Source organism: Camellia sinensis, chromosome 1 (genome assembly GCF_055761805.1).
Source record: "Camellia sinensis isolate YWXY chromosome 1, ASM5576180v1, whole genome shotgun sequence".
Taxonomy (NCBI): domain Eukaryota; kingdom Viridiplantae; phylum Streptophyta; class Magnoliopsida; order Ericales; family Theaceae; genus Camellia; species Camellia sinensis.
The window spans coordinates 229,589,225-229,601,441 of record NC_138961.1 but is presented as its reverse complement, the minus strand read 5'-3'; the positions used below and the strand labels follow the sequence as shown (position 1 = coordinate 229,601,441).

The following is a 12,217-nucleotide window of genomic DNA, read 5'->3' as shown; positions in this document are numbered from 1 at the left end:
AGATCACCATTTTACCTTTTTTCTTTTTTAGATATTTCTTATCAACCATTCTTAATAAAGATAATAACCAAATAGACAAACTATCAATTTCCAAAGTAACAATAATTAACAATGATATTAGTTTTTGGATAATAAGCATACATATTTTTCTAAGAAATAATGAGCAAATAATAAGAAATAATTATTTAGAATCTTTATGTTAAAGCCTGAAACATTTTAAAAGGTATAGTTGACCTCACACATGTAATATTCAACTATATTCAATTTAATAAAGTAGCAATAGATAATTGATAGTATAACTTTAATCTTAAACATCTTTAGAATATATATTATGTTTTTTAGAGGAAAAAAATGAGAAGAAAGATTAAAAATATGTTGAATCTGACTGAATCTGATTGGATCTTATTAAAAACTCTATAATCACTAAAATAACAATAAATCATGTATATATATTGGTTATCTTGGTATTAAATGCTATTAGAATTTATATTATGTCATTTTCACCAAAAAAATGGAGTAAAAAAATGTTGAAAATATGCCGGACACAATAATTTCAAAAATTAGATGAATCATAAAAAGTAAATTGAATCGTAAATCGATTGTGAATCGTCCGACTCATTAGAGATTCACTTCCAAAATAAATTCATCAATAGATTCGTATCAATTCTGCAAAAATCGTGAATCGAATCGCGAATCGTAAGATTCTGATAACAGAGGTTGTAGACCACACTATAATTTAATTATTACATGGGCCGACATTTATGCCAATGTTTAGCTAAAAAGTTTGTACCATTAACTAGTTAATCACTCTTTTTATGAGCTTTTCTTTTTGATAAGTAAAATTTATTTTAAAAGGACCAAACGCATGGTTTCATCCATGTATGTACACTCAATATATAAATCCAAACAAAAACCCTATATATCTACAAGACCATACAATTCTCTAAAAAAGTCTGCAAAGATGCAAGAGATGAAGGAAAAGATTCTTCAAGTAAAAAAAATGGTATTAGGCATCATTCCCTCAAAACAATGAATGTCTCTGTTGTTCCTCTCCCTTCACATAAACGAACACACATAATGGACTAGCTTCGATGCCTTTCTGTATCGTCTCCCTCCAGGAAAACCCCTTTCCTAAGCGATAAAAAGCATCTTAATCGAACAAGGCATTGCTCACTGAACACCAGAAGCTAGGAATTTCCCCCGCATCTTCTTCAATTATGAATAGTTAACATAGCCTCCTAAGAAGCTGATCACACTAGAAAACCGCCTTGTCTGGGGCCTTTGTTCGCTACACCCCCAATAAAAAGAAGGCTCACACACCTTATATGTAGGAGGTATTTTCATTACATGACAATTAGAATACACCATTTGAGGTTGAGAACTTGGAGCTCTATGCTATGAATCTCTATGATCTCCTCTCTTGGTTGGATTTCTCCATCTCTCTCCCAATCATCCCCTCGTATGTCTGGTACCTCTGAAGTGTTTTGCTACTCTTCGATGATCCTCTAACCACGTGATCAATCCTTCCAGATGGAGTTAGCTGGGGGGCGTCATTTTCTCCTTACTTTAGCACCTCGAGGGAAAAAGAATGGCTTTCCTAGGATAATCGTAATTCATATAAATATTTCACAATCATCTTACTATATTTTTATTAGGAAATTGTGACAACATGCAATCAGTCTAGAATATTATTCAAAATAATTGTCTTGTTTTTTGGCAGTACCAATGACTCTGTATTGGAAGAAATGAAGAAAGAATACATGCTTCAAGAGGAAAAGAGGGGTCTTTAAGTCTGCACTCTCTTGATAAAATTAGCAAGGAGCATTTAGAGCACCAATAGTTTATGTTACTGCATATGCAAGCAACAATCCTCAGATTGCATCGTCCCTCTCTCATGGGGGTGTGAGGTTGACTATTTTCTGGGACATATTTAGTTTCAATGGAATTTTCATGAATTTTCCCAATTTACATCCAACTTGTAGCCATCAAGAATTTTTCAATTTGTTCAGAATTTTGCTTTTGCTTTTGCTTTTGCTTTTGCTTTTGCTTTATTGGAAGCACAGATTCCCTTCTGGGGCATTGCAGAATCACTGGGAAATGGAAGATTTGTCTTCCAGCATGCAGAGCTTGGTAATTCAAGCTAAAAGTAAACACAACATTCCCTCTATGTAGATTGGTTGAAATGCCATTAGGGGTGATATACGTACCAAGTTAAAAATATGTTCAAAGTCAATTTGTTAAGTAAACAAGTTAAGTTTGAACATATTTTAGAGTTCGTTGAAATTTTCAAACCAAGTTTAGATAATCAATTGTTCGTTTGACTCCGTTCAATAAGCCTAAAACTATATAAAAATACCCCAACTACTCAAGGCTGTCTCAACAAAAATTTGTTAGACCGGTTTAAAATTTAACAAATTATACTTGAACAAAATTTGAAACTCATTAAAGTTATAAAGCCAAACCTGCATAGTTAATTGTTTGGCTCGTTTATCAACTCTAAATGCCATTTTGGTTAATCCAGAGTCCATTACTTATACACAGGCAAGCTACAATTTCCTCTTGTGCCCAAGTTGCTATGTGAAATAGGTCTACACTTGAAACCCAGCAGCCTTGCAGAGGCCTAAGCTGTTACTTAAATCATTGGCAGCCGCTTTGGTAACGCAAACAGGTTTGCCTAAGACTACTCACCCAGGGACCTTTAGGTAGATAGTCGTTCTCAACAGGCATAATATTCTTGTTGGCAAATTGAACTACACTCAAAAAAGACGGCTAAGCAGTCACTATCCCAATTACTTCAGAACTTGGGGATTCACATCCTGAACCAATAATGATTCCAAGTTATTATTCGCCAATGATTTCATAGCACACGCTGCCCTACCCCAAGTCGAAGTGAACAAAAATTTACGTTTGTATAAAATAAAGCTCTCATAAACAGGGAGTGTTTGTTTCAGTTTTTTAAAATCAATTTATGATTTTTAATTTTAAAAAAATTATTTTAGACTGTTTAGTTAAACTTATTTCAAACAGCTTCTGATTCTTACTCTTAAATTTTTTTATTTTTTATTTTTTTAAAAATAGAAAAAGACTCAAATGGACTATAGATTATTATTATTATTTTTTATGATAAATGTAGACAAACAAAAAATAAAAAATAAAAATTAATTAAAAAAGTTATTTCACAACTTATTTAACAAATACTACTCAGCAACTTAAATCTATAATCCAACTACACCAAATAGATTAACAACTTTTAACTAAAGTCATAATCTATAATTTGTTAAGCTATAATCTATAAGTTGTTTTAACAGCTATACTAAACAGAGCCAACAACTCCAACTGCAATGCAAGATCTACAGGGTGGAGGCTGATTTGTCTCGCTTTGCAAGTTTTCATGTGACTGACCTAACAACTAGCAGGCTCCAAAAGAACCTCACATGATCCGACACATACCATTATTAGGCTAACAAAGCATGGTAAATCCGTGAAAAAATAAGCAATCCTACTGAAGAAAAACCAAGGAAAGACGATGGCTAGAAGCATCTGTTCAAAAGACAAATTACGATAAAACCAATTAGTACTAGTCCGGTAGACTCTTCCCTCCTCCAGGCTCACAAAAAGATATAATAATTCTGTCAATTCCACAAATAAATGGACTGTATGGCATACAAGTGAACAGATAAGCTGAAAATATTGAGAATGGGGAGGAGCTGCTTAGTTATCTCCATTCGTTTGGTGTGGATATTGATAACATCAAGGGTCAATTCTAAACAAAAATTCAGAGGATTATGGCAAAAGTACCCTCTAAAAACCTCAAACTACAACCAGCCTTGTTTGTTTAGATACATGCATAGACAACTCAAACACCCTCATCTCTCAGAGAACACAACCACCTGGTAAAAAAAGTACTGGCAATCATAAAGAGCTAAGTTGGCTTCCGCATGTTACGCCCTGCACGAATTACTTCATCCACCAAAAGCAATTGAGATGCGATCACAGGCCTGAAATATTATCCAAGCAATATTCTATCTCAGAAACGAAAAAAGCCCCAAAAATTTTTTTTAATAAATAAATAAACACACACACACACACACACACACAAAGTGTTAACAATGCTTGAATCATGAATTTGTGGAATGAAAGGGAAAAGATAGGAAGAAAATGAAGTGCAAGAAAACTAATTAATCCAAGATCCAAACATAGAACACATGATTGTCATGGTATGGCACTAAAACTATTCATATAGAAATGTGGCTAAAAGCTGTAGGAAATGTTTGTGCTATTTCCTTGATTTGCTTTAGTAACAAATGTAGCAAAAATAAAAGACCACAATGATTCTTGGTAGAAAATACCCTGAGTTTATGATTTGGCGCTTGACCGAGTAATTGTCAAAAATACCCTCCATTTGCGGGTCAATGGGTTCTCCGGTGTGTTGGTTTAATCCCACAATATTTCCTCTATCGTGCTCTCCCTAGACAAATGTCCAGTTAGCATGATGAAGTTTAATCAATTTACGTTGCACTTGTAAAGCTTAAATAAAAAGGATCACTGATGCCATAAATAGAATACCGTAAGGGAAATTATGACATCTTGAGTATCAAGGCCGGAATTTTCAGCTAGTGTCTTGGGAATCACTAGAAGGGCATCAGCAAAAGCTTCAACACCAAGCTGGGCACGCTGTTCAAAGTTTGTAAATGCAAGAAAATGTTAAAATAATTATAAGTAAGGGCTCCCAAATATGTTTACTGGAGAAAAACTGCAATGGCTTAAGAATAATATGTTTTTGTGGGTAGTTAGTATATTCTCATTACCCCTTTAACTGTTTTCTTTACTTCATTAATTAGGTATTGCCTGGCTGCAACTTCAAAAGCTCCTGCGCCCTGAACAAGAAACAAGAAGTATTGTGTCCAAGAATTAATACAGGGCATATAATTAGAAAATCAAGAATGTAAAGATCCTACTGCAAACATTTGAGATATTTCTATCAGAACAAAGTTGGTAAATATATAATAGGAGCCTAAATTTTTTACAAGAACATCCCTCTATTTCATCAATTCCTCCTCTAATATATAGAGAGAAATCAGTTCAGCCGACAGTCACACCTGGCCAAGCAGGACTAAATGGAAAAGGCTATGTCCTTTGTAATAAAATTCCCATTTCTTTCCATTTTTAAAATTAATTAATTAATTAATAAACACACAGCTACATATATATATATATATATATCCTTGTCCAGCAAACACAAAATGGGTAGATCAACCAAACACAAAGTTGGACCACCCTGCAAAATTGTAGCTTCGTGCTCCATTCAGAGTGTTCAGACAAATCTAACTTAAAAACCAGCACAAATATTTTTAATCAGAATACAATTTTAATTTAATGTTGGCCACATATTTTAAATACAATATATTCACACCATGACCATCTAGCCAGTCAAATGTTGCACATATTGGAAACTATGAAATAGTGTGAAAAAGAAATCATCATGATCATGCATGATTGGAGACACTAGTTTAACATCATAACTTACTAGGATAACTGATTCATCCTCAATTGTATTTTTTACTGCTCTCAGGCCATCACGAACAGCATCCTTAATCTGGGCAATTGTATGATCATTGGGTCCTGCAATATTAAGAATGGCAATGATCATTAAAATCACTACTTGATTTACAAAAAGCAATAGGATTTTGCACAAACATAAGCGATACCGATGGAACTAACTGCCAAGTAAAGCTATGAAAACATTTCGTGTACCTTTTATTAAGATTGTACAAGAGTAAGGATTCTTTACATTTTCCACAAATGTATACTTCTCTTCTCCAAGAACATGCTCGTAGACAAGTCCAGCCCATCCAAGGGAATCAGGAGTCAAGTCATCAACAGAATTGACAGCCTCCCCACCACAAGCCAAAACCAATCGCTCCATATTTCTCCTCTTTGCTCTTCGAAGGGCAATTATCTAAGAAATAACTAATTTAGCAAGCTGTAAAACAGAACTAAAGCAAAATATTTTACAATGTAACCACCCAAGGCCTAGTTTGACATACCCCAAATAATTTAAAAAGTCAAAAAGTTACCAAAAAAGTGAAAAAGTTATCACTATTTACCAAAAAAATAATAATATAATTTTATACAAAAATTATTACAACTCAGTCTCACGTTCCACAACTTTTGCTGATTTTTTTGGAAAAATTGCACAAGCGGAGAGCACAAACAACACGGTGTTGTTTAGCCCGTGGGGGCCCATCACGAGTCCCTTTTTGATAATCTGAACCGTTCAATGTGTAGAACTCATCGAGTACTACATACCTATAAAAAATCACGTTGATCGGATATCGCTAATTGCATAATCAAATCATTTTTGTATAAAAAAAAAAAGAATGATATTATAGTTAACGGTTGAAAAAAAACTAATCTAATCAGATAGCTATCGATATCTGATCAACGTGATTTTTTACAAGCATATATTACTCGACGAGTTTTACGTATTGAACGGTTCCGATTAGCAAAATGGGACCCGTGATGGGCCCCACAGGCCGAACAGCACCGTCTAATGCAATGCCCGAAAAGGAGGCAACCATTTCTTATATCTAAATTCCAATCACTCTGCCCAGACGGTACGGGCCATACTGCCTACTCTCCCTAACTTCTCCTACACACTAATTTATACAATTTTTTAATACACATTTTTTCGTAAAAAGTCAAAAAGTTAACCTAAACAACCATCTTTTTTCCTCAACTTTTTAGTCCAAAAATTTAAAAAGTACACTTATTTAGAACATCTCAAACAACCCCTAAATAACAAACTGACAAATTTTTATTGGATCTGCAGCTGCAGCAGCCTGCGTGAAGCAACCTTCAAGTGGTCCTACCATGCAGTTGTTTCAGGAAATAGACTTGATAGACCATCAATCAAAATGACCCTAACTTAATGAAAATATTCATTAGCGCATTATGTAACAGAGCCTTTTGGCACAGTTTTGCAAGTATATGAGTTCAACTTTGGTTGGACTCATTGTTAGTTGTTTATGTGAGGTATGCTTGCCTTTTCGTCTTTGTAGTTTGTAAGTTCTGGTTTCCGTTAGTATGAACAAGGCTCTCTTGTACTGTACTTTTCCTATTTATAATATACCAGTGTTGGGCACACGCTCTGCGCACATTAAATGTCAATAATAAATACACACTTGATAAATATTTAGTAAATTTAACTTGAAACTTGAAAGGTAATCAGGTGATAATAACTTAAATGTATCAAATTATCAAGCATATGCAAAAGTATCTAAATTTTAGGGCCTAAAGATTTGATTTATCAGTAGATAATTAACCATTTTGATATACCAGTTCCTTCACCATAATGGTTATACATAACGGAAACAACAATAATATGGTCATGAAATATAATAACATAACATGAGCTCTGGGTAGTCTCCTGGAAGTTAAAACATACGATGCACGTCAAAAACCACACAAGCTGTGAGCATAGATTAGAGATCCAGTGAAGGTCAAGACACAATAAACAAATAATTGCTAGCAACAGAAATGGCAAAAAATAAATAAAAAAATAAAACAGTGGGGTAGGCATGACTTACCCCTGCCCTAGCAAGAAGGTCCAGTGATGGAGGATCAATTCCTTTTTGATTGATAACAACAAAATTGTTCTCTGTACCGGAGCAAACCTAAACAGCAAGAAAGTCACGTTCAAAGACACTGTAAAGGAAAAATGCACACTTGAAGTCTTAACAAGCATACAAGAATAATGCTGCATTCTGACTTCAGTACCTTGTCCTTCAGCTCAATGATTTTCCTCACTCTCTCATCAACTGAACGCCTTTCTGCTGCAACCATTGCCTCTCTCTGCTCGGCACTTGAGTAAAAAAAACCTGCATTTACTTCACTGAGAGAAAATATGTCAGTTTGATATACCCACACAGATCATCCAGCATATAAAGTAAATAGTAGTTAAGTCATTTCATAGCTAATTGAAAGTTTTCAACATGCATATCAACATCAATTTCAAAGTAACTACATTTTTTTCCCTAAAATTTTAATCCGCCTCCCCTCTCCAAAATTGCATAAAATGTCAATATGTTGAAAATTTTGGATGGTAGACAAGAAGAATACTTCCATGTCTAGGTGGCCAAAATCCTGCAATTTGTCAACGTAACTAATCAATAGAGATCATAAAATATCATGTTGAGAACACTACATTGTAGGCTTGTACTTATCAAGGAAATGTGAAGTACTACCTTATATGCTATCTCATTTACCTTCATAAAACTCAGAGAAATGCTACATATCACCAGATTTGTCACTATTTTATATCACTGCCTAGGTGGATAGTCATGATTGGTCCCCCTTGTTTAAAGATAATTATTAAAAAATTAATGAAAACAAATAATATATTGGCACATATCCAGGTGACGTAAAAGGGTGCAAAAAACGGGTGATACATGACAGTCCTCTAACGACAAAATTTTAGGCTCCTCGCGGTTCAATGAGTTGATGTACTGAAATCGTAATTTACAAGATCCAAAGAAACATTATTTATATTATATATATTGAGATATATATATATATACAGGGAAGAAAAACACATACAAAAGTAAAATTTACTCTTTCCCCTTTCCTAGCAACATGCTTTATTAACATTTACCTTTTCTCATACTCCAGCGATACATTACATGTCAAGATATAACAGTTCTCTGCTCTCCGCTTCATATCAGGATGCCTTGAACCATGATCCAGAACAAGACCCTCAACCTAGAAAACAGTAAGCACAACATGAGAGACTGGGGATAATACACTATGATATCTGTAAGAAATTGAGAGAGAAGGAACTTCTAAAATCTATAAACTATGAAAACAAGGATACTCTGAAAAACTGAAGGTGAAATTAATCAGTGTGTTTGGTTTGAGTTTTCTGAATTAAGTTTTTTGAAAACTGAGTTTTTTGTTTTTCATGAATATTTTTAAAATTTTAAGCATTTTTTTTACTTTTTTAGATGCACCTTACTTAGATGTATCTAAAAAGTAAAAAATTTGTGAAAAAATATTTAAAAAAATTAACAAATACATAAAAATACGAAAAATATACTAAATTTTCGTATTGTTTTTGGTATTTTTGGTATTTATTGAATTTTTAAAAGATTTTTTCACAAAAATTATACTTTTTATGAGTATTTATGTTAAGTGAGTCTAAATATTAAAAAAAATTCAGTAAAAACAAGAAAACACGGAAAACAAGAAAATATAATTTTCTGAAAACAGTTTTCATCCAAAGTATTCTCTAATTTTTCATCCATCAAACCAAATAAGATGGAGTTTACAATTCTATGAAAGATGTAATCATCAATATTGAAACAGATCTGAAACCTTTCTGTCCGATGTGTTTAGCAGCTACTAAGAAACATTTTTCAGAAACTAAATTCTACAAAACATGGAATCAATGGTACTAAAAACATGAAGGGAAAAAAAAACTTTTTTCAAATAACGAAATGATAACAAGTCAAATACATGGCAACTCTTGACCAAGAGGTTGAAGAGTGATAAAAATATTTATTTCTAACAGATAAGCAATGATGATTTCAAACTATGTCATTGACATAATCCATCAACATAAAATTCATGAAACTTTGTAAACAAAATATCAAACTCACAGACACATTAAGAGAGAGAGAGAGAGAGAGAGAATTGAACATAACAGAATATTGACCTACCAAACGGGTGTCTACGTCGAACTTATGACGCATGTGCATGATCTCAACCATAAACAAATCAATAACTTCCTCGGGTTTCCGGATGCAAAGTACCTATTAAATCCAAGGCATGGAAGATTACATACAAGATGCGATAAAGGTGTCCACAAATTGTAGATTAGTAATACAAATCTAGTCAAGGGAAAAGTGGTAGCTACCAAATATTAAAACACAAATAAATAAATGCACTAGTAAATGTCAAATGCTCGCAATACCAAAAAACAGTTTTCCTAGTTAAATGTGAAATAAAACCACCAGAAGCACTCACTGCATTTACAACTATGTCAGTCAATTGATCTGCCAGTGCTTCATACAACTGCAGGAAAGAGTACAACATAAAATCGCATAAAATGTAACAGATGTGGAACATATTAAACTAGAATGGAGAGGGGAGAGAGAAGAAAAGGAATAGTCATGTAAGTTACCTTTGTTCTTAATGTTGTTCTTGCTACCATCTTCAGTATCTCTTTATCAGGTTCATCGCCCATCACTACCGGGGTCTTAAATTTTTCAATGAATTGCAGTGTTGCTCGTTTGGCAATTTCCAAACCGTCAACCAAAACTCGTGGATGCATACCTATATAAACATGTCTTTTATATATTGGAATACACAAGGGTGGACAAGAAAATAAAATTACATATCATACTTGGATTCACCCTACAAAGCTGGCCTTGAAGCATTCATATTTGCACAAACCAACAATCCAGTAAAACATATAGACATGAGCAAATATTTTGCGTTTCCACACCAACTATCACATGTATTTAAATACCAGGTACCAAAAATTCCACTATCACACATATTTGCCTGGGTTATGTCAAAGCAGAACTATGAAAAATTACTAAAATATATAGAAATTAACAAAGGAGTTAGCGGTATTACTAACCTTCATCAATATAGCGTTCTGATTGTTTCATAAGCTCACCAATGAAGAGGACAGTGGAAGTTGTTCCATCCCCACTAATATCATCTTGGGCAACAGCAGTCCTTGCAATCATAATTGCAGTTGGGTTTTGAATTTGCTGGACACATAAATATACTTTCAGTTTCCGCTTTCCAGTACACCAAGATTAAGCTTCTTATTTATTTATTTATTTAACAAACAGTGCAGCCGTAGCAAATTCAAACACTAGTACTACAAAGAATAATAATAATGAAATTATACAATGTGAGCTCAACTAAGTTTTTCAACATTGTACTCCATTCCCCTCTTTGCCCTTCAACTGCTCATTCATGCCCCTCATCACTGTAATACCTTAAAAGTTTACAAGCCTTGATAATCACATTAAGTGACCCTTAAATGTTCTGCGGCTTTTATCATACTTGTTCTTCAACCAAACAACAAACGCGTGACCCTAAGTGACCCTTAATTAGTACTCCATTCCCTATCCAATTGAAGCATCCCATAATGCAAGTTTCATAATGCCATACCGAAATTGATATGAATACAAGTGTGAAACAGCACGTAAATCGCTTGCATCTGTACTCAATAACATTAAAAACTACGCAAATATCAAATCATATCAATCTTCAAAACAACTAAAATCTAGGGTTTCCATATAAAAAAGAGTGAGAAAAGAGAACAAACCATTTCTTTCAATAGTGTGTTGCCATCTTTGGTAAGTTTAATGTCACCAGCTCCACCAACAAGCCTATAAAAAAAAATTTAAAAAAAAAAGGTAAAATTAAAGTATAGAGAAAACTAACTGAAATTGAATGTGAGTAATACAACTATGAGAACTCACATTTTGATGGTGCCTTTGGGGCCGAGGTTGGTCTTGAGAACGTCTTGCAGGCCCTTGGCGGCATTGATGTTCATGTGCAGAGCAGCCGATTTGTTGAGTACTTCCGCGTTCGGATTCAACACTCGAATAGACATTTTCGCTGCTGGAACGAACGAAAATCGCAGAATGAAAACAAAAAGTAGTGAGAATTAGTCAATATATACACAGACAATACATGATTATAGACATAGATATTGGGAGAAAGATAAAAAGATTTAACTTGAAGTGCAGATCGTGAGCTCAGTAATGTCACTGCGTCAAGGAGATGGGAGGGAGAGAGAGAGAGAGAGAGGAGGGCAGTACGCTTTCTAGAGTAAGAAGGGTTAGGGCTTTCTGGAACGAGCCTTAAAGCGGCATCATTTATGCAATTATTATTACCTCTTAAGATTACACCTAAATATTAAATATTCTATTAAAAGTTTTATTAAATGTCGCGTGGGACTTATATAATATTGGTCTCTTATATTTATGTGAGACATTTGATAAAATTTTTAATATAATTTTTGACGCCTCTAACATTTTTGTTTCTAAAAAGAATAAAATTGAGACCCCTTTGCGTCATTCTTTAACCTTTTAATTTTGATTGGTCAATTTTTTTTTTTTGTACCCTATCTCCAACTTCTATGTACGTAAAGGGTTGTAGGAATAGGTGTTTTAAGTGAATTTAAATCAATGCC

The 12,217-nt window shown here is 33.7% G+C and overlaps 1 protein-coding gene across 2 annotated transcripts; it reads right to left on the bottom strand.

Moving 5' to 3' along the window:
- Nucleotides 1-3,617: 3,617 nt before the first annotated feature.
- Nucleotides 3,618-11,954, bottom strand: LOC114285807 (T-complex protein 1 subunit zeta 1). Of its 2 annotated transcripts, none has more exons than XM_028228889.2 (16): nucleotides 11,761-11,954; nucleotides 11,502-11,643; nucleotides 11,345-11,408; nucleotides 10,643-10,778; nucleotides 10,181-10,332; nucleotides 10,024-10,071; nucleotides 9,717-9,809; nucleotides 8,654-8,760; nucleotides 7,780-7,894; nucleotides 7,590-7,676; nucleotides 5,755-5,959; nucleotides 5,528-5,622; nucleotides 4,809-4,877; nucleotides 4,567-4,674; nucleotides 4,350-4,468; nucleotides 3,618-3,998 (listed from the first exon to the last, which is right to left on the bottom strand). In XM_028228889.2, exons 2-16 carry the CDS (start codon nucleotides 11,633-11,635, stop codon nucleotides 3,923-3,925), a joined length of 1,608 nt encoding a protein of 535 aa, XP_028084690.1. In that variant the 5' UTR covers nucleotides 11,636-11,643; nucleotides 11,761-11,954; the 3' UTR covers nucleotides 3,618-3,922. The 2 variants fall into 2 exon arrangements, with proteins under 2 accessions (XP_028084690.1, XP_028084697.1); XM_028228896.2 differs by having other exon boundaries at nucleotides 11,502-11,640; nucleotides 11,761-11,939.
- Nucleotides 11,955-12,217: the final 263 nt, after the last annotated feature.

What these genes read in the sequence shown, in the direction of transcription:
- LOC114285807 (XM_028228889.2), bottom strand. Translation starts at nt 11,635, where the DNA reads ATGTCTATTCGAGTGTTGAATCCGAACGCGGAAGTACTCAACAAATCG. An exon ending in ACACACTATTGAAAGAAATG is followed by an intron (nt 10,779 to 11,344) that starts GTTTGTTCTCTT and finishes TTATGTGTCCAG; the next exon opens with CAAATTCAAAACCCAACTGC. An exon ending in TCGACGTAGACACCCGTTTG is followed by an intron (nt 8,761 to 9,716) that starts GTAGGTCAATAT and finishes ACTGTTTTCTAG; the next exon opens with GTTGAGGGTCTTGTTCTGGA.